At 41.5% G+C, this 27,723-nt stretch overlaps 1 protein-coding gene across 4 annotated transcripts in view; it reads left to right on the top strand.

Moving 5' to 3' along the window:
* The window catches only part of SHISA6 (shisa family member 6), a 1,483,380-nt gene that overhangs the window by 1,267,463 nt on the left and 188,194 nt on the right, over nucleotides 1-27,723 (top strand). For all 4 annotated transcript variants that reach the window (XM_069654522.1, XM_069654523.1, XM_069654521.1 and 1 more), the window contains one exon: nucleotides 6,624-6,677. In XM_069654522.1, coding sequence (XP_069510623.1) covers nucleotides 6,624-6,677 — 54 coding nt within the window. The remainder of the gene's footprint in view (nucleotides 1-6,623; nucleotides 6,678-27,723) is intronic.

The raw sequence follows: 27,723 nt of genomic DNA, 5'->3' as shown, positions 1-27,723 counted from the left end.
ATGCAAATGGTTATGAAGAAAATTACATGTTCACGCCATTGCACATTTGCAGACAAGCTGTGAATCGTTGCTGCATATAATAACTCCAGTTTAACAGTTTTGTCATAGAAACCAAGTTAAATTCAATTTAATACATTTTATGGCAATGAATGCTCTGATTCCAGGCAAACATCAACCTCTTTACCTTTTCTCTTTGAGATGTTTCACTCATCCGTTTGCACCAATCCATTGAATAGTCCACACACCCAATACAACCAACCCATGTGTCCAATTGCACTTATCCTCACAATCGCATCCATTCATCCAATCACACCCACCCATGCCTCACACAATCGCACCCATACAACCAGACACTTAATGACAGCCATTTCTATCCATCCATCACACCCATCCATCAACACTCATAAATTAAACCAACCTCACCCAATCATCCAATCAAAGACGTCTATATTTCTAGCAATTTCATACAGATCTCACAGACCCACACATGCACACAATGACATCCATCCACCCAGTGGCATCCAGCTTCCATCCTCACAATCACACTGATCCATCATGTCATAGTTCTAGCCATTCAAATCAAAAACAAACACATCGTTTAAAGACGTCACAGCTATTGGGTGTGTCAGCTGCACGTTTAAACCTGCTAAGGGGATCAGAAAATTGGGAAATGTTGAATTGCTCTCGAAGCCTCTACACTGAAACCAAAAACAAGCCTGCATCTGATATATAGTCTTCAATTTAAGACACCCAAAGTTCGCCAACAGCCTTACATAGTTTCAAGATTCTGCCTATACTGTACTGAGGGGAAAAGCCTTAGCAGACGATGGTTGGTTTTGATATGTTCACTTGGTAAAAATTACCCTATTCAAAGCCTAGCAAAATCAGACATGTGACTCTCTCTCTCTATCTCTCTCTCTCTCTCTCTCTCTCTCTCTCTCTCTCTCTCTCTTTCTTTCTCTCTCTCTCTCTCTCTCTCTCTCTCTTTGTGTATCTCTCTATCGCTCCCTCTCTCTCCCTCCCTCCCTCTTTTCTCTCTCTCTACCAACCTTTCTCTTTCTAACTCTTCGTACTTTCTGAAACATGGCTTGAAGGGTCTGGCCATTCATACATTGATATGGGTCTTGCCTGCTGCATTACACATTTTTCAAACGCGCTTCAGGAATGTTCGAATGTCTGCAAGCCCTGACTTTCCCTCATAGCCTGAAGCATTCTTCCTTCACCTGATCATGTTTGCTTAGGTCCACATATGACTATGGTAGGTGGAAGCCGTCACTACTATAGACATGTGTGGGTTAAAAAAATCCCTGTTGGGTTGGATATTCACCAAAGTATGAGTATTAAATGTACTGCGAAACCTTGCTCGTTTTTATATACCTAAATGCAGACATATTCTGGGCCAAACGATTTAGGGGTTTTAGTAAACTAACATGAACCTTGAGATAAGTTGGATTCGGTCAGAACTGTTAATTGTGGACTACAATTCATGACAAGGCTTATACAATATTGATAGTCCGTGTAAAGAAGCATCCATATAGCATACACATAGGGCCTCATTACAACACCGGCGCTAAACCATGGCGCTATTAGCACCATGGTTGGTGCCGGTGTTGTAACGCGTCCGCCATGGTTCAATGGGGAATTACCACCCCATTCCAAGGTTGGCGGGGCGGTAATTCCCCATTGAACCATGGCCCTTCCCCATTCCCATTTTCGCCCCATAGGGCTCTATGGGATTGGGGAAGGAGCTAAGTACGGTACCGCAAATTGCGGTACCGTACTTAGCACCAAGGTCCCTTTGCGGGTCCCTAGTTTAACGGCTGGTGTAGAGGCAAAGGGACCTCGTAGTAAGGCGCTAAGTGTTTAACGGCGCCGCAGCCTTTTACGGCGCCGTTAAACACTTAGCGCCAGGGTCGTAATGAGGCCCATAGTGTAAGCAATGCCATTGCTGATTAAACAGCAGTATTTCTCAAGATCCAGATGGTGCTGCACTCGCAGGACGAATGTGCATTTCGTAGTTATTACTAAAGTGTGTGCATTTACATTTCATGTGTATTGAGGACGCTCAAAAACTGCACTTAACTCGTACACTAGCTGAGAGACTGAGGCTAACTGGCTTCTGCTCTGCAGGAGAACAGGGATGAGAGTAGCTAAACTGCCCACTCAGCGCCACACTAATGCCAATTCTGAAGTGATGATCACCATGAAGGTAAACCAGACACAGCCTGGCAGGTATACCTCCTTTGGCTCTTGTGGTGATGTGGGCTGAGGGCAGGCTAAAGTCTTAGGAGGGTCGTGAGATGACACAAGTAGCTACCCAAATAGCAATAGAACAAAACTCCCCACAAAAAGAATGCCCAATCAAGGTTCCATAAAAATATACACTTTCAATTAAACAATACAATGGCAAATAACTAACTAGAAAACACTAGCAAAAACCCATCCCTGTTAAAAGAACACAGACAGTGCAGACTGTAGAACTGTATGGCACTGTGAGTGTCAGGCAATCACATGCAGCATAGCCACTGTTCAAAGGATATACTTGGAAAAACACACCAGAAAAGGGAGATTACAGGTCACAAGGGTCCCGGACAGTGGACCAGGAGGATAAGGCCTCTTAAAAGTGCCTTGTTGCTGTCTTTAGGAGGTTTGTCAGTGCCAAACTGGGATTCTAAGTGCTTTGGTTGTGGTCGAGCCAATGTCAACATGGTTTGAGTCAATGCAATCGAACTAGCAGTCAGCGTTGAGGTGGTTGGAAGGTGCAGGCTTCTAATGGGTCATTCCAGCATTCAAAACAGTGAGTTTGATATCTTCTATCAGTTTGAGCAATGATGGAGTCAATGGAGTCAATGGGGAGATGATAGCTTCTGCTGGGTTGAGGCAGTATTCAGCATAGTGAGTTTGATAATGTGCAGCAGATTGAGTCGGTGCTCAATTCAGTTGCTCCCTTGAGGTTCCAGGCTTCACTTCTGGTTCCTTGAAACACTCTGAGCCAAGCTGGTGTCTACATGGCTCTAAGTGCAGCAAGCTGTTTGAAGTTGAAGAAAGTGCCAATAGCAGCACTGCGGCTCCTGTCTTGGTTGGAAGGGTGTTGAACATGGTCACATTCGGCTCAAAGTCGGTTTGATGATGTTAAACAGGGGTTTGGCTGTTCTCAGTTTTCCTTGGTGCAATGAATTCCAATATAGGGCTCTAGGACAGGCATTACCCTTCTTGCTCTGCACTCCTAGTCCAGTGAGCATGGCCAGCACCTGCAAGGGTGCTACACCTCCAGTGAGGTGACATTGCAGCTAGCAGAGTGGCAAGGGTTGGTCCACAGCAGTTTTCTCCCACTGTTCCCAGGGTATGTTTAGAGGGCAGAGCTCTCCTCTGATGTGAATGAGGACTCGAACGTGGATCACACTCCCAATAGAGGTCCAAATGTGTATTCTTCATATTCTTGATGTCCAAAGTAGAATCAAAGGAAGGAATTGGGAGACCCCTGCCCAATGGAGGCAAAATGCACACAAGCTACCTGCTTTAAGGTGGGATGCAATACCTGCTGCTATAAAAAGTGACCTTTGCCTCTGACATCATACCCAGGGTGTCTTGTCCTGCAGGAAATGGAGGAGACTAGACGGAAAAGGGACATAACAGAACACCAGGATGCTGAAACCCCTTTAATGGCCACATTTCCTCTCTGGCTTCTCTAACTTTGCCTCTGTCCCATGTCTGCTGGCTTCAAAGGAACGTTGGTGTGCAACACCATTGTGTGTGAAGCTAGTCTTTGTTTTGTGATTGTCCCTTTGAATCAATTGAAGTCAGCATCCTAGCTATTGTGGCTCCTGGAGCAGTGGAGTCAGCTATGATAGCCATGACTATGCATTGCCTTGACATCAACTTCTTGGGTTCAAAGTGCTGACACCTGCATGATATCGAATTGAGGGCTTTAATAATGGTGTGGTCTTATCAGTCCCCATACCATAGCCAATTATGTCTTATTATGTATGTTATGTGAACCTGCCCTGTGCCACTGTGCCCTCTACACTGAGGAGCCCGAGCTGCAGATGTCAGGAGACTGTTACAGGTAAGATACATGGATGCACTATGCTTTGGGCATTGAGCTTCATGACGGGGGTCTGATCAGCAGACTCCCATTTCAGAAACAGAATTAACCACGTCATTTCATTTGAATAAAAATCAGAACATCTAGGGATTTCACAGCCACACCAGGTGGTATTGTCTCATATAGACCAGATATTTTTAATGCATTGGGCTAATTACACCTTCCATAATGGATGGTGAACAGTGATGTGGAAGAAAGCTGTGCTTGAAACAGCATTTTCAAAGCCACGAGATACCACTCAGAACTCCACATAAGTACATGCACATCTGGGGCATCCACACCTGTTGCCCATTTGGACTGGGGCACTGGCTACTCACCTGAACTTTCTGATCAAATGCAAAGAGGAGTATGTGAAAGTGCTTCCATGGGTTGTACTGGCAATCAGAGTAGTCTCAGTGCCTGGCAGGCAAGCATATATATTTAGGTAGTTCTGCAGAGAGCACCAGTGTTGATGTCTTGTAAACATGTTTGCAGCTTTCTGCAACCAAGCAAGCTGCACCAAGGGTGGGTGGGACACAAGGTGGGGGTTGGAGGGTTGGATGATGGCTCCCAACAGGACCACAGAATATACTGCACAACATCTTTTAATATAATATTTGAGATTTTAAGACAATGCTGGATTGGTACAATCTATGTATTTATAAAATGTAGAAATATTGTGAAGTGGTGTGAGAAAGCAGTGTCATTACACTTCATTTAATACGTGGTCAAATTAATTTAGGGAAACTAGACATTTTAATATAAAGTAATAACATTTTGAAGGAAATAGTTGACTTGTAATTACAAAGTGAAAAACGCGTATTATGGTAGTCAATCAACATTTTAAAGCGAGATGAATATTTCAGTTATATATTTTAAATTGGTAACATTGCCAGATAATTACTGAAATGCGTAAATAATGAGAAATGGGAAAGTTATTGCAAATTCACTCATTCCTTTTTAATTTTGTGTTAGATTTCCCTCAGTGATTTCAAGAAAAAAATTTGATTTCTTAGAGGGATTGCGTGGGGATTCAAAGTACAGTTTCCACTGCCTCCATTAAAACATCAACCACAAACTGTATATTCCAAGGAGATTAAATAATGTCTACAGTGCCTGCAAATCGAACGGAAATTGAAAGATGCATAAAGGTGTTGTGTAATTTGAGCTTATGTTTAACAAGTAGTGGGATGGAGTCACAGATAAAGCCACTTCCAAATGCAGAGAACAAATATGGGGCGGGGGTAGTCACTGGGTATAAAGGAGAGAAGAGGGAGGAGATGATTTGGACTGTGTGTACCTTAACATTGGGGTCTGAAATATTCATAGACCTTTATAGCTAGTACAGAAATTTACTTGTGAACATGTTTTCCCTCTCCCTCTCTATTCCTTCATCTCCCTCCTTCTCTCCCTCTCTCTCCCTCTCCTTTCTCTTTCTCGCTGTAGAACATAACAGATTAAATAGCCCCTCCCAGGGTTGCTTTTTCCTTATCTGTAAATGGCTGTGCACCTGATGTGTAGTTTGTGCTCAGAGAGTCATGGGTTAGATGTTGAAGCCCGACCCCGCCCACACACACACAAATTGTAGTCTGCAAGGTTTGAATGTCACACTGTTTGAAATGGGTCAGGGGTCATTGCAACTAAAGAGGAGGGAACAGAAAGGGGAACACGCACACAGCCTACCCTGTTGGAGGGCTTACAGGAAGGCCTGTGGGGATGGTATAGTGTCAGTCATGGTATGTGCATTTCAGTTGAAACTCAGTGTTTCATGTCGGTCTCTGCAAGATCAGTAATAGCACGATCATATATATATATATATATATATATCAGGCATGTGCCTCAGAATGGCCAAAAATGATGTGTTTGTAATCGCGAGGAACAGGTGGGGCCTGCCTTTCAACAGGGACCCTCAAATGGGAAGTGTTTGAGCCAGAGGCTTTTTGAGGGCAGATGGGGCTCGATTCTGGCAAGGAGCCATTGCCTTAGAAAGGCTGCCCTTGAACAGCTTTGGAAAAATGTAATAAAAGTTTCAGGTCTTAATGTTGTGATCCCTGCATATCTATGGTTACAAAGAGACTATTAGTTGGAATAGTGATTAATGAAACCACAATGACCGTTTCAGCCTGCTCTCAGTATATTGAACATTTGAATGCGTTTGAATAAATAGGTCCTTCTGGCATTGACAAGACTGACATTACCATTGTCAAAGGTATGATTATGTAATGTTATAATGTTTCTGAAAGGTTTATTTCAACTCTGCCTGAGAAAGTGGTGAAAAACACTAGAGAGAGAGAGAATGAGAGAGAGAGAGAGAGAGAGAGAGAGTTCTTATTCACAGAAATGGTAATGCGATAATGATCGACTTAAAATGAAACATAGATATAGATTAGCAAAGGTCTGGTCAGCAGTGCCAGCATGAAGGTTTCTAGTGTAGCTGCTGTTTATTCATTCATCCTTTCACCCATATTGAATCATGCATTCATATAAAACCGCAAATGCATCCATCCATTCAGCAATTATCCATCTTTCATTCATATAGGAAAGAAGAGAACACGGCATGGCTCCACTGATGAACTATCCACGCGGATCACAGGTAAGGTGCCGGCCTGTCCTGTGTGGATGGGGGGTGGGTGCTTCATGAAAGAATGCCTGAACTGGCATTTGTTTGAATATGTGATGAATTTGTATGGGTGGATGGTGGGATGGACAGCAATGTGTTACAACGACTTTACTCTGACATTGCCGACCACAAGTCATGACATGTGTTTACATGTACCCTGTTGTGTTGTTGTTTTAAAGAAAGACATGCTGTGTCTCAGCACAGTCGCTTTCATTTATATTGTTAATGTATGCATTAAGGGCATGGTAATAAAATAATGACAGTATTACTTATCAGTAATCCCATTACTCTGAGTCCTGCTGCAAGAGGAGTATGTCCTAGACCGAGATCTTCTCCTGCCTTCTCTTCTCCTTCATGGAGGGAGTTGAGAGACTCTTCTTTTCTTTCCATAACCCACAGAGCCTTCATGAGGGCCAGAGTAGAGGACTCTTTAGTAGTCCAAAGTGATTAGTACCTGGCACAGGTTATTTCGAATGATACAAACGCACCGATTGGTGCATTTGCGAGCCTTACCTGGTGGTAAACCCACTCACGTCCGTGTGCATCCGTGGTGCCAGTTTTTGCTATTCTTTTTCTTTTCTTTCAGGCCACCATGGAAAGGAAGAAGGGACCACACGTAGTCCCTTCTCCGTGTACCATGGTGGCCATTTTTTCTGTTGACTTTTTCTTTAAATGTACATGAACGGCTGCCATGGAAAGGGAGAAGGGACTACAAGTAGTCCCTTCTCTCCAATGTTTTCTTTATTTAGTATGGCTGCCACGGAAAAAGACAACAGACTATGTTTTTCTGTCTGTGGCGGGCAATTTTTTTTATACTTTTGTAAATTATTTTCCAGCTGCGAAACACAACGCGTCTTGCAGCTGGGAAAAAAAGAACATTAGTACCCCCTGGGGCCTTCGTTAAGGCCCTCGCATAACTATGGGTGCTGGGGGCATTACCTTATGCAGTAATGGTCCGCAGTCTCGGGCATATTGCCAAAATAGTTGCCGAATGGAGCCAAGAGCTAACCTGGCAAAGGGCTGCTCTTGTAATGTAGAAGCACCCTACATTTCTGCGCACAAAAATGGTTGATAGGTCTCACACCCCATGACGCTTGGATTGGCCTCAGTGTAGCGGTGGTGGGTAAATGCTTTCATGTTGCATCCCCAATGATTGGTGCCTAATACAGGGACAGCTACATCTGGATGCTGCCTTCATAGGGGATGCCATGCACGAGCATCTCAGGTCACGTACATACTATAATATATGCATCATAGAAAAGGAACAAAATCTATGAATGGCTTTATACCTTCCAGCAGGGAGATCACCTGCCCCAGAAGACGGGACAAAAGCATGCAGAATGGTGATCGAGCATGCACTTTATACCCTCCATACATGATGGAAGGGGCCAAAGGCCATCACGAAAGTATAATTGTTGGTATTAGTGTAAGAGGTTACCTGCGTTGGGAGGACAGGAGCCAAATGTGCCTTGTAGTGAGTGCCATTTAGCCTGCCTGCTTCAACAAACTGACTCAATGTTTCAGAAACTGAGGAAACTAGAGGGTTTAGTGCAATGATAAGAAAAGATGCTGCAAACAACAAAAGAATGTTTGGATACTTCTGGGACAACATAAGGAATTTCTTTGGGTCTCACTCCCAGTTTGGCGGTGTGGGGAAAAAGTTGCGGCAATTCCATTACCGCCACTTTTTTTTTACAATAATGGAGTATCCTCCATTCATCTTGCACCACAAATTCACTCGTTTTGGTGGACTTTTCACTGACAGAATTACCAAGCGGTAGTTTATTTGATTTTTTGGCGGAAAAGTGAAGGATTTACTATCAGTTTGATGCTGGAGATAAATTCTCCACTTTTCCTACAAAAATCGGTGGAATTACCACTCAGTATTTCCACCAGTGGTAAATCTGCCAAAAATCCCCAATTGAGTCCTATGACCTCCATTAAAGGGGACAAACCCTCCCTACCACCATTTGTAATCCTGTGGTAAACCCAGAGGACCAAGTGGTGGTAAAGGTCCTCGATTTTGGCTGTATTTCGGCATATTTACTACCGAAATACTACCAAACTCGAAATGAGGCCCTTTATCCCGGACCGCCAGTGGGAGGTACAATCCATCTTGAAATAGACTGAAAATTCACATGCATCAAGTCATCTCCACGCCATCCCCTAACAATCTTGATTGGCGCAGTCAGTGAAAAGTCTAGGCAAGGTCACTGAGATTTAATGCTTGCTTTGACATCTGTGAAGAGCCTGCTGACACAGGTTTGAATCCTGGGAAGGGCCAAACTCAGCCGTTCATCCTTCCAAGGTCGATAAATGACCACCACACACCGTGGGTAATAATAAGCAGCGCTCAGATACCTGAGGGTTCATAGTGCTATATAAATGCTAATTATTATTATTATTATTATTATTATTATTAATGGCATGCAGGGCCCAGGTTATGTGTGACCTATACATTATACACTGCCCCACATGCAGCCTGTGGTCTGCTCAATCCATCTCTTGATGCAAAGCCAGTTCCAACATGGCAGTATTCAATACATCTAGAGCCATCCACAAACTGAGCATCCCCTGCCTTCAAGACAACATTGGCAATCAGCAACCAAGCAGACCGATCTTTTGAAGAAAGAACACTGGAGAAACAGGGATAATGGAAGCTTTCATCCAGATGAGCCACACCAATGAAATCTGCAGGCAGCCACCAGCAGACGTAATGACCCCCCAACTCCCTATTGTACGCAATGCATGCTCCCACAACCATTCCCAGACAGCTCACATATATGAACAGAATACCTAGCACGAGGTTCAACCTACACAGGCACTGACCTCCATATCCTTGATTATATGTTACACGGTTGATTTGAATACTGTTTAGTTTAGAGCTGCATGAAAATGATGCAAACATAATTTTAAAAAAAGAGCAATCGTGTATCTGCATCATAGATGGACTGATTTTGTTGCTGCACATCATATCAGATATCATAGTGAGAAAATCTGTGGTAAATATATAAGCAGTGAAAAACTGCTGACATTGAATATCTGGCATTTCCCAAATGATTTGCAATGTTTTCTGACATTTACATATGTAAAGTTTTCACATCCAGTCTCTTGAAATAATCCATATTTACACAAGAAGAAAAGGTTGAAATATCAAGCTGCTTTAAAAAAAATCATGTTGGTATTTATAATCTGTCTGTCAATGCTACGGGTGCATAGCATCTGCAAACGGTGTATTTTGTAAAGTATTAGACACTGTTTCCAGTTTTGTGCCATATACATTTTTTATGGCGATTTCTAGTACCAATACTACGATAGTTTGAAACTAAAAGTGATGAGTAAAAATGACTGTACTTCCACTTGAAAGTGAAATTTTGATTTAATAACTAAGGATGTCATATCAATGGGGTTTGCATCAGATTGAGCAATTCACTGAGAGAGCAAATGTCAAGTGATTTGAAAGTTTCAAACCCTCAGTCGAGCGTCTTGAAGAAGTAGCATTATGGCCCTGATTTACTGAACGTTTTCCAATTGGGTTTTGCCATCATAAAACGCTTCTGTGAATTAGGCCCTATGCATATCAATTAAGATAGCTCAGCAGGTGTGTGATCTGCAGGTCACAAGTTCGAATCCTGGCAAGACCAACCCAGCCTTTCATCCATCGAGATCAATAAATGAGTGCCAAATTCAGTTGGGTGATAATGGTATGTAGATATGTTCTCTGTACAGCGCTTTGGCGAAAGCTCTATATAAATAACTAATTATTCTTATTTATTGACTCAATTCACCATTTGGGAATTGATCTGTTTCATCTTTGTTGATTTTGCTATAGTTTTATTGTTATTCCATGGTTTTCTATTTTTTACATTGTTCTGATATTGATATTATTTTGTTGCTGTGGTACGAACGGAGTCAAACCGATTCACACCAATGTACATCTAAGTTAGAAGTAATAAGGACACTTAGGCACAGGTTTAATTAAGTGCCACAGTGGCAGCTGGAGTTCTGCATTATGCCTGCTCGATCAGCAGGCATAGTGATGTCACAATTTGACTGAAATTAGTTATTACAGTTGCATAGTGATGTCATTTTCTTATTACAGGTAATTAATGATCTCAAAACGAGTGCTTAAGATATTAACGAATACTTCTTAATATATGTTATAAGCCAATTGCATGTGACTGAGGAGTTTCTACCAAACAGAGGAAGACCAAGATGTCCGAAGACAGGGTTCATCACAAGGTCATGAATTCCAAGGTCACTTCCTATGAAATATCCTCATAATGTAAAGTAGAGGGTTCTTAAAATACATGGTTGCATCATCATCCATTTTTATTATCAGAGTTGTTAGAATGTGGATTACATGTAGTATCAGTTTGGTTGAAAAAAATACACTTTTATAGAGCTTGCAAAGAGTTGCACACAAACAAAAAATGCAATCAATTAAAAAGAAATATGCATGGGGCATTCATTGCTAGTATTGGCACTTGGGCCAAAGAAGTGGTCCAAGCAAAGTTAGAGCCTTAACATTGGCTCTGGATGATTACTGGATGGTAATGCCCACTCTGAGGTGTGCATAGGCAAGAGAGCAGGGGTGCTAATACCTGTTTTTGTAAGAAAATCCAGAACTGTGATGCTGCAAGGCACAGTTCCTTCAGGAATGATCTCATAACACGTAAAGCGGAGAGATTTAGCTCTTGGTCACAGCCCAAAAAGAGCATGTTAGATGTCCCAAGGGCGAATGCAAGGTAGTAAAGCCACCCAAAGAGGAGTCTATAGATGTTAGAATCCCAGGACAGGTTACCTGGGGCATCTCGTCACTGGATACTAATCAGTAGAGATATGACTGGGGAAGATATGAATGACTCTGGGGTAGCAGCTCCAGCAAAATGCAGGTAGGATGATCTGCATGTCATCAGAATCATCTACGGGGCCTGTGACATGAGGAAGGCGTCAGTCCCATTTTAGAAGATGCTTTGCATGCCCTTCAGGGCTGGCATGAGCACATCCAAATATTTCAGAGAGGGAAGATGCTGGTCAGTGCTGGAAAGAGTCATATGTGTAGATCAGGGAAGGCTGATGATATTGGTCAACCCCTGAGCTTTACCATACGGTAAAGCTCAAGTTTAACCAATCATATTCTGGAATTGTGTATACCAGGCTACTAAGAACCAAACAACTCAAACTGTGAAATCACTATGAAATTGTTTGATTTCACTTATTTATTTCCTAACATACTAAATGCTATGGTTAGGAAACTTTAAGATGGAGAAAAACATACAAACATGAGCCATTAAGAATAGTGTGGGGCCATTACTTTTCTGCTGGGTAGATACTTACAAATGAAATTTAACAGTTTGGGCAAACTAAATGAATATAATATTAGAATTTCAGGCATGTGTTACTATGATAGGTGAAAATAGCCATTTGGGTGCAGCTGAGCACCACAACTCTGCCTTATGCAACACTGAATTGGATGGGGAGAAATGCAAGTGCACTGTAGGCATCCCCAGATCTACTTGCCAGCTTAATATATATATATAAATATAAATATATATATATATATATATATATATATATATATATATATATATATATATATATATAACAAAGTTGTGTTTGTTTGTGGGGACTTTGTTTGTGGGTTTGAATATAGCATTGATCTTGGGGACGTAACTCCTCATGAACGGTGACGTCTAGCGTCATGAATTTTGCATGCAATATTCTTTATTTCATTGCTGAATTAATGTAACTAGTCCTCGCTCGATTGGTCATCCCATTCCCAAGATAATTAACTTTTTTTTAGATTTTTCAGCATTACGTTTTGTGGTGTTCTGCGCATCATCTACAGGTAATTTGTAGAAAGTGCTCCCCATCACGCTGTCCTTGCTGAACTAGGCTTGCAGTTTTTTTTTTAATTTCTTTTGAAGAGAGTGACTGTGTCTTTCTTTTCATTGATTTGTTTTGAAATAAACTCGATACATGTTAATTTCACTAATTAGTTGAACACCAAATTTGTATTTCCCTCAGATTTAAATTCTCACTTAAATATCATATTTGTGTGCTTACTCTGATTATTTGCAGCATGTGCTTAGCAGCGAAAATGACCACCACTGCTAACAACACTGCAACTATTCAGAGTAAGCATACAAATATGGTATTCATGTTAGAATTTAAATCGGAGATGAATGAAAATGTGGTGTTCATTTAATTAGTGAAATTAACATGTATCGCGTTTTCCCTTTGTGGCAAACCTCAATATTTGTTCATCTTTTTCGGTGGAACATGAAAAGAAATCTGAGAATGGACATCCAGGGCAAAGCCGGGTACTTACGGGTACTATAAAGTCTGATATAGGTGTGCTTTGCTCGGTAAAGACTAGGAGGAGTGAAGCTTAAAATGTATCGCTATTCATTGAAATATATACCAGAATGTAAATCCCAAAGATCAAAATGGATAGTCTAATGATAAAGCTGTGAGGACATTATCCATGTCAGCAGACAGTGTATATGATAGGTATGTATTTACGAAAGGAGTACATTTATTGTGGATATTTCTTTTTATTTAGGGAATCTCTCTGTGGAATTGTCTCATTGTGCTTCCTATGCAAACTGCTCTGCTTTCAGGGTTGGATCGTCTCTACCAAGGAAGAGAACGTGAGGTACTGATACTGAGAGGCGAGTCAACAGTTATGCCTGAGATGAGTAGGGTAGAGTGAATCCACACTGTTCTTCTGACTGCTCGATTTTAATAATCTCCACACCTCCTAGCAGAAACTGTGTTTCAGGATCTTGCCCTTCTCCCTTTCAGCCTCACCTGATTCCTGTGTAACACACCACAGGTATTTCATGGCTCTGCAGTGGACACTGTGTCTTAGTGCCTACGGGAAGTGATGCTTCATCAGAAGACACACTCACGTAATGGGCATCACAGTATTTGGAAGCCGATATGTGGCTGCTTCAAATCTATAGCGTGGAACACATCTATTACAAGGGGACTACCTTTCCTGTTTTTACCCTTGCATACCCATTTAATCTCCTGGCTCGTGTAGGAGCACAACACACTGGAGCTACAGTGTTGTCCAACTAGTAGACATGTGTGTGAGAAGTGTTTGACATATAGCTAATGCAAGCAGTCTTAACGAATGATCAAGCAGGTATGGAAGCCAGTGTTGAACCCTTAGGATAGAGAAATGTGGTTGAATGTGACAAGGCATATCACTGGAATACTGGTGAGGAAGGTGTTTCTCCATTGATTCGGGAGATTACCAGGGCCTAGACTGTAGTTCTGATGTCTTTGGGTGAAAGGAATGGTTTTATCTTCCGGAGGAGGCATTGCTGGCACCTTGCTATCTGGACTTGTTTGGTGATATGTTGCATGAGGTAGAACATTATGTTTATAGTGAGCCTGAGTGAGCTAGCAGTCCAGGCCAAGTTTGGTGTGAAGCCATGTGCCTTAGATCGGTGACCAAGTAAGACAGATTTCATCTTTGTGGAACTGAGCTTTAGGTGTTTTCTTGCCATCTAGGCTTGAGTGGAGGCTAGGCAATTCCTGCGGCATTAGATGTCCTGTGCACCACTGACATGAAGGTAAAATTAGGTAGCTTGCACTTATTGATGGAGTGAGACTTATGAGTCATTTAGAAGTGATTTTGAACATGGCATAGATACTAAGCAGGACCATGAACCAAGAGCTGCCTTTGTCCATCATTTTAATTGCATCATCTATGAACTGGAGGGTACCTATTTCCATTTTACATTTTTGTCTGATTTCAGATTGGTAATCATGGAACAGGCCATGTTGCTTAATCTGATCATGGTTGGCAACAGATTTCTCACTGATGTTTCTCTTTAATAGGATCATATGTTTTGGTCTATAGTTTCTGAGATAGTCTGAAGTGAGGACCTCAGAATTAGATATCAACCAGTTAAAACATAGGATGTTTTAACTGGTTGATATCTAATTCTGAGGACTTTTCCACCCACCTCAAACCAGGTAAGTAGAATTCTCCTTTATTTAATAAAGTTATTTTTATGACTCTGGGTCCTCCAATTTAATAGAATGTATTCCTCAGTGCTTCCCTCCCCTCTCGGGACAAGAAACACAAAGGGTTGCACAGACGGTCTAGTTATTCACCAAATAGAATAATTTAATCAGATTACAGATAAACAAATAGTTTCTTCACAACAGGTCAATGATAAGAAATAATTAGCACACTAGTCACTACAGCTTTCAATGCCACTGATATTGAAACAGAGAACTAGTAATGCATGCATTTAATTCAACAAGAGCACACAGGCACCATAGATTGAGTCGAGGAGGAATCTTTCCTTTGTGCAAACAACAAATTACTTAAAATATCCCTGTCGATCAACTTCTCATTACTTTCTCTTTCCATAATAACCCCGCCCCTTACTCGATATACAGGTGAGCGTTTCAATTCACCCATAACAAACAATTGGACCATTGATATGTAAAGGGCTTGTAGAAATGAAAATGTATGTTCAGCAGTATGTTTGTAAAATTCCCTTCAGTGATGTTTCTATTCAATTACTGTGTAACATTTACCTTTCTCCTATTCCATGGGCACTTTGAACAGCAGAAAGTAAGCAACCGTGAATAATCATCCTTTATCTTGAGCAACTTAGCTTTAACAAAATTATTCTACTCGATGATATATCGAGGAAGTGACTTAAATTGCTCTATTTGTCTAGGTATGCACACATGAGATGTCCCATGTTCTTCCTTGCTTTCACAATGCACAGAGAAGTCAGGGGATAGCACTATCTACACACTATAGACCTAGTTTATCAATTATATATGTTTTTTCCAGAATCACATACTTTCTAAAATGTTCCCTATCTTCACAGGATGCACAATAATGTATCTATTTCCACCCCTCAGTACTTGTAAATAACAGGGCATGGATTTACTCTAATTCCATATATAGGATCACTCCCCACAAGATCACTTCCCTTTCAGCTAATACTCACATTAGGATTTATTTTGGCTGAATCATAGACAGGTTGGTGCCTGTTTTAGAATTGCTTACATTCTCCCTCTCTAGGAATAGGTGGACATAAGTCAGCAAGATAAGATCAGTTTTTCTCCACTGTCTGTTTGGTTTCTCTTCAACTGAAGAAGGCCTGGGACTTTAACTCCTTGTAGGCCTCATTTTCAGGGCTCTCATGATAATCCAAAATGGGTCCAAAAAAAGAGCAATCTATTCCATAACCCTCTGGTTATTGTCAATCCTCCATAATCTCCTTCTTCCCCATCAGTGAGTGAGTGTGTTTTTTTTTCAGTGTGTGTCCATGAGTACATGTCTCTGTCTCCGTTTTGTGTGTGTGTTTGACATTTTATAGAACAGAACCCTCATCCTTTTGAGGTGTGTAGGATTTCCCAAATATAACTGGTCAATGTACATGTTTGGATAATGTTCCCAAAGTGACTTCACAGTAGACCTTCCCCTCGGTAGTCATTGAGCATATTACTGAAGGGGAAGTCAATGGGAGTACATCTACACCCAGTTTCTCTCTGAATAAAAATGATGTCATGGCAGAGGTTTCTTGCATTAAAATGTATCAGATGCTGAAATTTTAAATTTCACCTATGTGACCACTTTAATCATTTAATCACCAGATTCCTCTCTCCGGCACACATCAATTGATGCAATCCTTATACTTTTTTCATGAATAATGTCAGTTATAAATTGTTCACTTCATCTCACTTCTACATTTATGTTCAAAAGATTTTCTCTTCTCAACATAACGTGCTTGTCACTGTGAACGCTATGACAATATGACACACTTGAGTTCACCCTTTATTCAGGAAAAAATGCAAATGTGCCTAATTTGCATATCAAAACTACAGTTAGCCGATAGAGGATTTCCATCTGAACGTTTTGACTCCTAAGTGACTTCTATAAGATGTTTGGTTCCAGAGATACAGGTGATATAAACAATTCAATGTACATTTTAAAGGGGCATTTTCCTTGATCAAGAAATATGGCAATTACAATTATTCTGCCTACATAGCAGAGTAGGACACTTGTACATATTTCTATTGATACAGGCTGGAAATCTGCTCTTGTTGACTCAGACCTTGGCTAATATGGTAGGTAGGTATGGTAGGTATGACTCAGGGCCTAGATGATGAACATAGCCTTTGTAATTTGCAGTTCCTTGGGGTTATATGGTGTTGATCCTGCTTCTTCTTGAGAGGTTTCCAGACCTGCTGTACGGTAAGTGATGGTGCTGATAGATTTGACTGAGCAGGACCACAGATGTATGTGTAATGTTCAGCCCTAACACACCCACAAGGCAAGTAATACAACTCAACACTTAAAGTGTATGGTGCAGTCTGATTTGCGGTACCTGTTTGAAGGAGGGTGCTTATCTGCAGTGCAGAACTTCAAAGAGTTTATTAGCATGGGAAGGGAACTTAACTATCCTTCAATCCTGTATGCTGGGGTTGGGGATTGCCCTTGTGAAATGAAAGTCATATGTAAGAATTCAGTTCTGGCTCAATTTAAAGTTGCTTTTAGTGAAAATGGAAGCATGTTCCATCATTTTAACAAACATTGCAGGTTATTTTCTGATCCTAGAAATGTTCATCTTGGGCCTCGTCTCTATATTCTGGCTTTAGGGGACTTGAAAATATACATTTACCTTGCGCGTGTGTTTTTTCAAGACTGCTATGTTCTGGCCGGAGCCCACATGGTCTATTTTAGCTGATCACTTTTATTCAATGGGGACATCCTTACAGGTCGAAGGTGGAATTTTTGAAGCTAGCGCAGCTATGTCGTGTTTTCAGAATGCTTGCTCAGATCAAGCAGGTGGATGAGGGTGGCCATTTGATGTATTTTAGGATGGCAGCGAGGAGAGTCTAATCTATGCATTTTATTGGTTAAAGCTATGCAGTGTGTCGGCAGGATCCTCGGGAGGGAGGGGACTGAAGGCAATTTATATGTATGTGTTATGTACTGTAGGATCAAGGGCAGGGCAACTTATTTTCTGATAGTGATCTGTTGTCATATGTTATTTGTCTTGTTGATGAAAAAAAGATTGAATATGGATATTACCCAGTTTCAAAGGGCATGTGCCTGAAAATGTTCCATCGTGGTTTGGTTGAGAGTTGATAAAGAGTGTAAACGTTGGGGGTGCTGCCGTTGCTTAGAGGTGCTAGTGTGTGTTATTGTACTTTCAAGGGGAAGTCCATAACGGTGCTATTCAAAGACATGGTGAGCTTACCCTGTACCTTGGTGATAAGGATGGTGATGTTGGCAGCATGGTCAATGCCTGAGTGTGCATTAATGAACATTATTTTGTAAGAGAGGTTGGTGTGGGGATCGTATGTTGACAGGGGGATGTGGTTGAGACTGAAAGGATTTGTAGTAGGGTTGTCATGATGAGCATTTGTGAGTTTGTAACCTCATAAATGTGGGAAAGGACTCTGGCTTTAGATGATACATTGTAGTGTCTGCCAGATGGAGAGTAAGGGGATGAGACCCTTAACCCTATCCAGGCCCTAGCATTCAAAATCAGGCAATGCCCATCATCTTTTCCCTTACCTATGAATGCCTGTGATGGGAATGCCTAAGTAAGGCTTTGTTTAAGGAAGAGCAGATGGCACCTTATTGGTTCATGGGATGGAGGAGGCAGAGCTGGTCACATGGCCAGTGACTCTTCTTATAGAAGAGCACATCAAAAGTGGCAAACATTAAGCTCTTAACTATGCACTCTTTGGCACACAAGAAATTTGGAAGAGGCAGAGATAGTAAACATTTCATGTGAGAAGCTAGAGGAGGTTGAGTAGGACAGATGACCAGGGATACTGCAAGGGAAGTAAAATAACAAGCCCTAAATTAGTTAACATTTATGGTGAAAATCTGGGGGAGGTAGAGCTAAAAATTATTTGATGCAAAAAGCTAGAGGCAGGGTGGACACATGACCAAGACAATCCTCTGAAGCTGATTGAAGAGCACTGCTCACGTTGATTGCCTCATCAATGCCATGTATCATGCAGAACCAGAAATGGGGAACGGTTTGCTCTAGAAAAGGTAAGTGTGTTTTCTAAAGGGAGAAATTTAAAGAGAAACCAGAAGGGAATCTAGAATTAATGTTTGTTGCATCATACTGTCACTGTTTCCTAAAGGTCTTTGATGTTGTGTCGAAATACAACCACCTGACATGTTTATCTTTTCTTTAATATGTGACCTGTGTATTGGTGTTGCCACTATACTAATTCAATATTCCCATTGCAGGCAATGTCATTTGCATAATAAAGGTATTATTTGTTGATAGGAGACATCAATCATTCTGATGTATGGATTGTGTGGGAAGATCTCATCATCTGATTTCTGTTTGTCCATTAAACAAGTTAAAATCCATAATGACTGGCCCATTTAAATCATCTGTGGATATGAGGCCCATGCACCCTCTAGTGTTAACCGTCTAGTCAGACTTTTGGCTAGATGAACCCTTAATTCTTTTTAAACTGATACATTCATCTAGTAATAATTTGTCATTTATATACCACCTTTATCCCATTAGTATGGTCTCAACACGCTTGTGGTGCGGACCCCATAGGGGTACTTAATTCCAAGGAATGGAAAATGTATCCTAAGAATTAGAATGTGTGTGTGCATTTGGAAGACAGGGAGTTAGGTGGGCTGGTCGAGCTCCAGTAAGATACCCAGGAAGGTCAGGCATGTGGATGGGTGCTGAGGTGCTCAGAAGAGTGTGCACACGTGTAAGAGACTTGTAATGTCTCCAGCTAGACCGATTGTTTTTTCGTAGGTCATCACTGCATTCTGATGCAAGACGGTGGGTAGCGGTACCTGTGTCAGATGTCCACCGAAGTGGTGTGTGAATATGTACCTTGAGGCTCAGATGTGAAATACATTGTCTAACTCATAAATCTTCTAAGTGCAATAGACAGGCTACCATAATATAACTTCTAGTATAATACACAGGCTATCCATTTAAGTGCAACACACTGCCCACCCCCAAATTACATCTAAGTGCAACACATTGCCCACCCCCAAAATTCACCCAAGTGCATACACTATCTTCCTTCAAAGAATCTTCTAATGTGAGATATTGGCCATCCTCGTGACTTCTCCAAGCACAACACACTGGCCACCTTTGCATGTTGTTCCAGGGTCACATTATAGATAAAATCTCACAATGGTTCAAAGTGCAATGTACAGCTTACCATTGGGATCATTCTGTGTTCTGCACATTGGCTAACAAGAGAGTGCACAGTGTAGGTCAGCATCAGGTTAGGTGCAAGTAATTGTAATGAGGAGTGGCAGGGTTTTACCAGAGCACAGTAATGGATGCGCTTCCCACCCGTACTAACTTACCTGGGGTGTAGTTGTAGGGTGTTCGGTTTGTGTCCATCAGTGAACAGGGACAAACAGGGGTGGGAGCTGGCATTAACAGGGCTGCCCTTTTCATTGTGGCCCTTAGCTGGCTGCCCGGGCAAGGCTGCCCTGTGAGGGCCTGTGAAGAAGTGAGTTTCAGGTCATGTGGAAAGTCCACCGACCAATAGGAGAGAAAAAAGTTGGGCAGGGGGAGAGAGGAAGGAGAGTGTGTGGGAGGGCTAGAGAGGAAAGGGACAGCAAGGCAGAGTGGTCAAAAAGGAGTCCAAAATATAGGGGAACGGCATGGTATTGCAGTGAAGACCATGCTAGGATGCAAGCACTTACCAGGTGCTCCTGATATCCTCTTCTGGTTGACATTAAATTAGTCAGTATAAGTATCTGTTATTTACTGTAGGAAATGGCAAAGGTGAGGCAGCAAATACTACATAATAACACGTTACTATTGTATCAGATATAATCCATAAGCAAATCCATATGATTAATACATTATACAATTTGAACCACATACAACCATGTAATCAAATCATATTCAAATTGAATCAAAGAACTAAAATATCATTAGCAAAAATGTACAGTATGATATGATATGGCATTTATAACGTGCCCATACATAAGTGTTTCAAGGCGCGACGAGGCAGGGAGGGTGGACATAGGGAAGACAGACAATGATCTTACTAGGCCAGGTGTCATTCAGATCGTGCAAGTGCATGGGAAGGTGGGAAAGGGAAAGTGCTAGGGGCAAGGGAGAGGGGAAAGTGTAGTACATGGGATAGTGGAATAATAAGATAAATAATAAGGGGCTAGCTGGCGGAAAGTGCAAGATAAGTGCAGAACAAGTGCTCGGAGGGGAGCTGCAGGACCACAGAGACAGTCCCACGGTGCAGTGGTTGCCAGGGAGGCAGTGCCGGGGGCAGGTGGCTGGGCCAGGAACCGAGATCAGTGAGAGTGGCCTGGTGCCGATTCAGTGCAGTTTCAATCAGGAATTTAGCAGGGGAGAGGGGTAGAGAGAGCATAAGCAAAGAGGAAGGTTTTGAGGTGCTTCCGGAACCGGAGAAGGTTCTCCTCAAGTTTCAGGGAGGCAGGAAGGCTGTTCCAGAGGGAGTCCCCTGCCTCAGAGAGAGATCTACCCCCAACTCGTTGCTTGGAGAAGCGGCTGACCCTGAGGGAGTTGGAGGTGGATGAGTGAAGAGTTCGAGAAGGAATATATTTAGGAATGGAAAGTTGAAGGTATTTCGGCCCCAGGCCCCTGAACACTTGGTATCGCTCTGTGGAGCAGTGTAGAGTAGCTGTGGTTGAGAGCTAAGTGGAGGAACAGTACTAAACAGTTCCATGTGAGTGGCATGTTGACAGAAGACCAATGAAGCACTGGTCCTCTGTCAAAGACATTTGGTGAGAGCAGGGAGTCCGTGTGAGCAAGATTGTGCCTGATGAACCACCCTAATATACAGCAACATGCCTCAATAGGGAATCAGCTCAGCTGGAAGAAGGAAGTAGAGGCAATGTTTGACCACTACCACATCGCCCCTCTATAGTTGATGGTTAAACAAAAGTAGTGGCTGAGCTACTAGCTACCTACAACCTCACTAATGTATGATAAATGCTGATACACCCTCCTTAATGCTGGTATTACCATATGATTACAATCACTTGTCCAACGGAAGTCTTATGGACACAGCAATCTCAGTCGAGTTAGATGACTCCCAGTGACTAAATTAAAGCCACCTGGTAGAGATCTACAAGATGTGGTTAAAACGTTACGTGATTCATTTACTGCTTTCCTTGCATCAACTAACTTGTTCTAGATGACATGGATATATGGCCTGTTGTGTCCTCTAAATTGGCAGTGCACAACTCTATATTCTTCTGGTGGACTTCATACTCTTATCCATTTGGTATTTTTCTGGCTTTTCACTTCTAAACCTGTGGTCTTTTTTGCGTGTTGTTCTTGCTCACTAATCATGTTATACTTCTGTACTCTCTACTAGAACCATGAGTCACTTGAGTGAATCTTGATGACTCAAACAAAGCAAAATAAAGTGATAATGAGCCATTCAATGATTTCCATCATATAGCTCTACAGTGTAGGGCTTGGATTTCCACAAATGAACCCCTTGTCATGTTAAATTCTTCTTCTCAAGCTCTCAATTTGAAGAAAAAAAAATGATTCTAGCAAAGGCGTAATTTTGATTTCCACAAAGCAGCCTCAATGTCAAACTCACCCTCCAAAGTCTAACAGATATTTTCTTGCCTGCAGCTATTTTTATTAGCATTTAGAGATTCATGTACATGCCTCATTAAATGAGAGTGAATATAATTTATTACAGGTTACATTTTAAATTATTTCTACATCTCCTTTCTCCTCTTTGCAAACTCAGAATTAATTAATGTGTCTATGTGACAGGCATTTTAATGCATCAGACCCAATCAATGTGCAATCTTACAGTTCTAAAATAGAACTGCTTATGCATGTAAGATACACCTGGTAAGTGGTGGCCAGACAAATATGAATGTTCGGTTGATTCCCAAGCCTAGCATTATGCATTCAAGGCGTGTAAGTCAAATATAGAGCAACAATAAACCCACATCCCCACATTTCAGAATCTAAGAAGTTAAATGTGATCCTCATCACCGTGTAGTCCCTGTAAAGTTACATACTCGACCCACTTATTAAACTTGCTATTCAGGCTGATTTTATAGGCCGGTGGTCGCCGCCCAATAGTAAAGGTGAGTAAGACTCCCAAAAGATTCTATTGTTAATAACATTTTATTCGAGTAACAGATTTTGCCAAAATTCAGTTGTTAATTAGAGATATGCAACTCCCCCCGGCACCCACAGACAGCAAAGTAAGGATTTGTTAAAAAATAACGAAGTTATTAAGTATCCAAAAATAATATAAAAGTTGCAACCTCTTTCCCAATGATTTTCCCATAGACAAACAAGGCCAATTTTTGCTGGACCGCCCAGTCCAAACCACTGGACAGATTTGGGCCATGTCCAAAACAACTTGCGCACAAATTGTTTACTGGAGGCCTGTTTGTGGTGTGGATTGTGGTTATTCTGTGCTGTAGTTTTTTAAATATTTGATGGGGAAGGGGACGCCATATTTTCCAAAATGCATAGCTATATCTCGGGTAATTTGCCCATACTGGCTGTTTTGAGAAATGAAACAGCCGCCATCGATGCGAGAGATAGCTACGGCTATAGCTGAGGATATCGGAAAATGAAATGGAGAACTAAAGTCATTTGTGGGTCAAAAAACATACAAATTACATCAGTCTAGAGGTGGGGGTGGGGAATGCCTAGAGGGCACCAAGTGAAATGTGAGAGTTGGAGAAGATCTAGGGACTGAGTTTGCAACACAATTTTTTTCGTAGAATAACCAACATCAGAATACAAACTGCGTCACAGAAACAGTGTGTGTTGTGGGGTAAAAGGGAGAGGGCAGGGGAGGTGAGGAGGCCATCTTAGGTGTGGCGGAGCTGGCACAGATGAGGAGGGCATTTGGTGAGGGTCTGGATGGGGCAATAAAACGTTCCTTTCGCTGTGCGTTTTTCTGATATATGTGGCTATAAAAGCTATAGATAACAATGATCATCTGTAGTCCATTCATGAAATGCCAACACATAACCAAGGGTGTCTGTAGTTCTGTAGCCGCGGCTATAGTAAAAAGGTTTTAAAAACAGATTTTTCTTGCAGCTTCAGTGACGTCGAGTTGAAAAATCACTTGCCAAACATGATAGCCATCCACGTCTTCCATCCATCACTAAGTGGGGCTGATCCTGCTAGGCTTCAAATTGAAGAAGGGGCCAGCCCCCTCAGGCCATGTTGTCTAATAAATGGGCAGAGTTACAAAACCACTTAGAGCAACATGGCCAAAGGGACCTTGCTTTGAAGCTAAGCAGGGTTGGTCCCGTTTACTGCATGGATGGGCGACAGTCCACAGTCCCAGAATTCTTGTGTTTTCTTAGTTTTAAATATCTCATAACAAACTTATAAAACGCATGGCAGTGCATTCTTTTTTTTAAAAACTGTGCTACTGCCAGTCCTTGAACAAAATGTACTCGGAGACCATTTTTTGGTGTTTTGCTGAATTGCATTCTGGTATTTGCAGTCTCCCAGTCAAGATGGGGGGTAATAAAGTCACAATTGTACACTTTTTGCCTAATATAGTTATCTAAGGATTTAAATATTTGAGTGAAACTATGGTATGTGTACCTTTCAGGTTATCTTTATAAAGCAGAGTATTGTTAAAAGCCAGACATGGCGGTGAGGAAGGGAAATGATGAGAGGGCAAGTAAGTCATGAGCATTTGCCCACGATGTGGCAAGAGCATTTGCAATCCTGGACACTAGTGCAGTTATTTTCCCTTGAATGTAGCTGCTTTTCAGGGCACAAGTACAGGACACATGGGCAGTGGGCAGTGTAACTTTTTTCCGAGGGTGATTGCAACACCATGGCTTTTTATGAGGTTGGCAAGCTTACTCAAGTATTTGGCTACCAGGATTTTACTCAGGTTGTCATGTTCCCAATGAAGGCGCATATCCACAAGACCACAAGCAATTGTTTCGTATTGGGATTTTGTTTTCCAGGGAACACTTCACACCAGATTGATGGGTTTAAAAGGTGAACACGTTTCCTCTCTCAGGTTATTATTCTAGCGTTCATTACTTTGTTTAAAGTTCATTGCTATTTTGTCTAACACGCTGACTTCTAAGGAGAAGGCCAATTGAACCACATTTGTATATTTCACTTTAAGGCATATGTTCACTTATTGTGCATATATTCATGGTTATGTTAAACGACTTCAATTCAGCACTCCAACTGAGTCAAAATGCCCAGTCTGGGATGCCCAAGGGAAGCCCTTATTTATATATTTTTATGACAAGTTCATAGATCTGGATGATAAACCCTTGTATAACACCCCTCTCTTTGAATCCCCCTGACCTCACTGAGCCAAGAAATAGGTTTGTTTTGCAAATTAAAAGATTTATTGAAAAATTAAACAAGATATATATCACACTTTTATAAATAAATTAATATTTGATAGCACACTTATGAATATGACAGTGATCAACAATGGATAGTATTATACTAGCACACTTTTTTAAATTACTTAAGAGTTGGTATAGAGAGGATAAAGTAGCTGAGAATGCTTTTATGGGTTCAAGGAAATGCAATGATGGAAAAGAATGCAGCACAGAAATAACTGAGATGGTTTCCACAAGAGATAATATGATCACTTTTTCTTTTGACAATTCACTCCCCCCTATGCAATATAAGGAGATGGAAGAAGAGCACACAATGTTCAGGAATACAATCAAATGCAATACCAATTCGGTTCCCCCCTAGCAAGCTTAGAGCAACCGGTATGCTTTTAAACAGGCAAAAATACCCTTACATGTGATTAGCAAAGAAGTGAAAAATATGCTAAAAATTATTTTAATTCCCTATAGGAGATTCTGGGTAGGTGACAGCTACTTAAGATTGGTTCAGGTCAACAATATCAGTGATTCATGAGGGATTATCAGGTTGAAAACGGATTTCAGCAGTTGCCAGCAAAAGACAGCGATTTTGACAGGTGGAGAAATTTGATTCAAATTGCAATTCGCAGCACTTTAGGTTTAGGGCTTGTTGGAAAACTGAGGATCTTAGCTTTAAAATGAACGTTAAATCCCGTTCCTAGCACGTGCGGTTCCAAAGACATGGACAATTTAGTGGAGGTAGATTTTCAAAATAAAGTAAAGCTCAGAATGACAAATGACACTTTCACAGGTTTTAAATCACAGAATGGACACACTATTTCTATGATGCAGTTTTAAATAGGTGGAAATGGTTTGAATTAGATTATTTTAAACTAAGAGATGACTATGCACAGTTCTGTGGGTACTCACACTATAAATTTAAAATAGGCCGTCAAGGTCTGGTCAGGTTTGGACTGGACTCCTGGCGGGTGGGTCTGAAGTCACCACTATCTGGTCTGGGTCTGGCACTCGACACTGCACGGCGGTCTGGTCTGGGTCTTCTGGAACTGCGGTTCTGGATACAGCTCTGCTTTCTGGGTCCAGAGATGGTTCTGGCACAGGGTTCTAGCCAGAATCAAACAGCACAGCCCGGCTGTTGAAGAATTTAATTAGGTTGCAAAAGATTTTTAGGCCTGCTGAAAAGGATTCAGCTTGTGGATCAGGCCTCTCTGCTACAAAGTTCTGGAATCTGGAGTCTGGTTTTCTAAGTTCTGGTCTCTGGATCTGTCTGGATTTGAAGTTTGGAGTCTCCCGACAAAGCACTTCGCAAAAAATCAGTTTGAAGTGAGAAGTGAATGTCCCTACCTGGGTCTCAGTGGCTCTTTTCATGTCTTTTGAAAGTGGGTGGGAAGGCTGACTTTCTTTGCCCAACCCTCTGAAGAACCTGATAGGTTAGCGGATTTTCTGTGCTCTCACTGGAGAACAGAGTTGTGAGTCATCCGGTGTCATTTTTATGGCATACAGAAAGAACACTCCCCTTGTCACTTTGCACACAAATCTATTTTTGACTTAAATGCATATTTATCTATGTACAATTGTTCTGATATTATATGTCCAGTTAACATATTTTCTGTAACATATTTTTCCAAACCATCCGATCCCTGTCTTTGTAAGATGATGTGTTCACTTCTGACAGAATTCTGCCCTTTTCATCCAGAACACAACCTCTAAACCTTTCCAAAATTTACACAAATGTGCGCAAGGAATATGGGCATCAGATGATGAAGTGTCAGATTTTTAACATACATACATTTGGAGTAATACCCTATTTTCCGCTACTACCCTCCAGAACATACCACAGAGTCCTAACACCTCTTAAAATGTGCACAGAAAAATCACAGGAATACAGCTATTATTTACATAATTTTGACACTTCCGTACTATGAATTATCCATCTTTTGAAAATTATGCTCTGGCCCAGATGGGTGTGGTTTAGGTACCAAAGCACATGGGGAATTTCTGTCTTTCCCCGACTCCAGCTCAGGTGGCTCCCAGAGGCAGCGCCCCTCCCATTTCCTTCCAATCGGAAGCCATTTACGACCCCCTGATTTAGCATTTGCCTGAGCCAAGGAAAGTTCATTGTTCTGTTTTCCTGCAGCCCCAGGTACCCCTCGCCTAACTCAATCAGAGAGGTGTAATCTCCTTTTGGTGGGGGCAGGAGAAGACAGGCCAGGCCTGGGAATGCAGTTGCTGGGCAAGTTTCAACTTCTGTCGGGGGTAGTTGCCGGGCAGAATTCAATCTCTTCAAGCCAGGCTTCAGCCAAATGTCACTTTTGTTCCAGTATTTCTTCATTCAAATCAAACTTACAATTTTGACACATGCAGCTAGAACGCTGATTCTAAGTTCAAAACTATGACATTTAAACAGTTGCAACCTTTGTGACACACACAAGTAGGTCACTCATTTATTTTAAACATTTCAATTTTAGTGGTTTTAAATCCTATTTCACTTCGGCTGCTGACAGCCACAGCTCAGCCAGTTTTGTTATAAACATTGTTTTAGGCTCTAAATGTTTCCAGATTTTGTATGCACACAAGACTACATTCTGCCAAATGTCTGCTGGTGTTCAGTGAGATTTTTGAATATCTTGCAGTGTTTGAACTAGG

Source organism: Ambystoma mexicanum, chromosome 3q, assembly GCF_040938575.1.
Source record: "Ambystoma mexicanum isolate Mex_15411 chromosome 3q, UKY_AmexF1_1, whole genome shotgun sequence".
In the NCBI taxonomy this organism is placed as follows: domain Eukaryota; kingdom Metazoa; phylum Chordata; class Amphibia; order Caudata; family Ambystomatidae; genus Ambystoma; species Ambystoma mexicanum.
The sequence above is the reverse complement of the archived record's forward strand: the minus strand, read 5'-3'. Positions and strand labels throughout refer to the sequence as shown.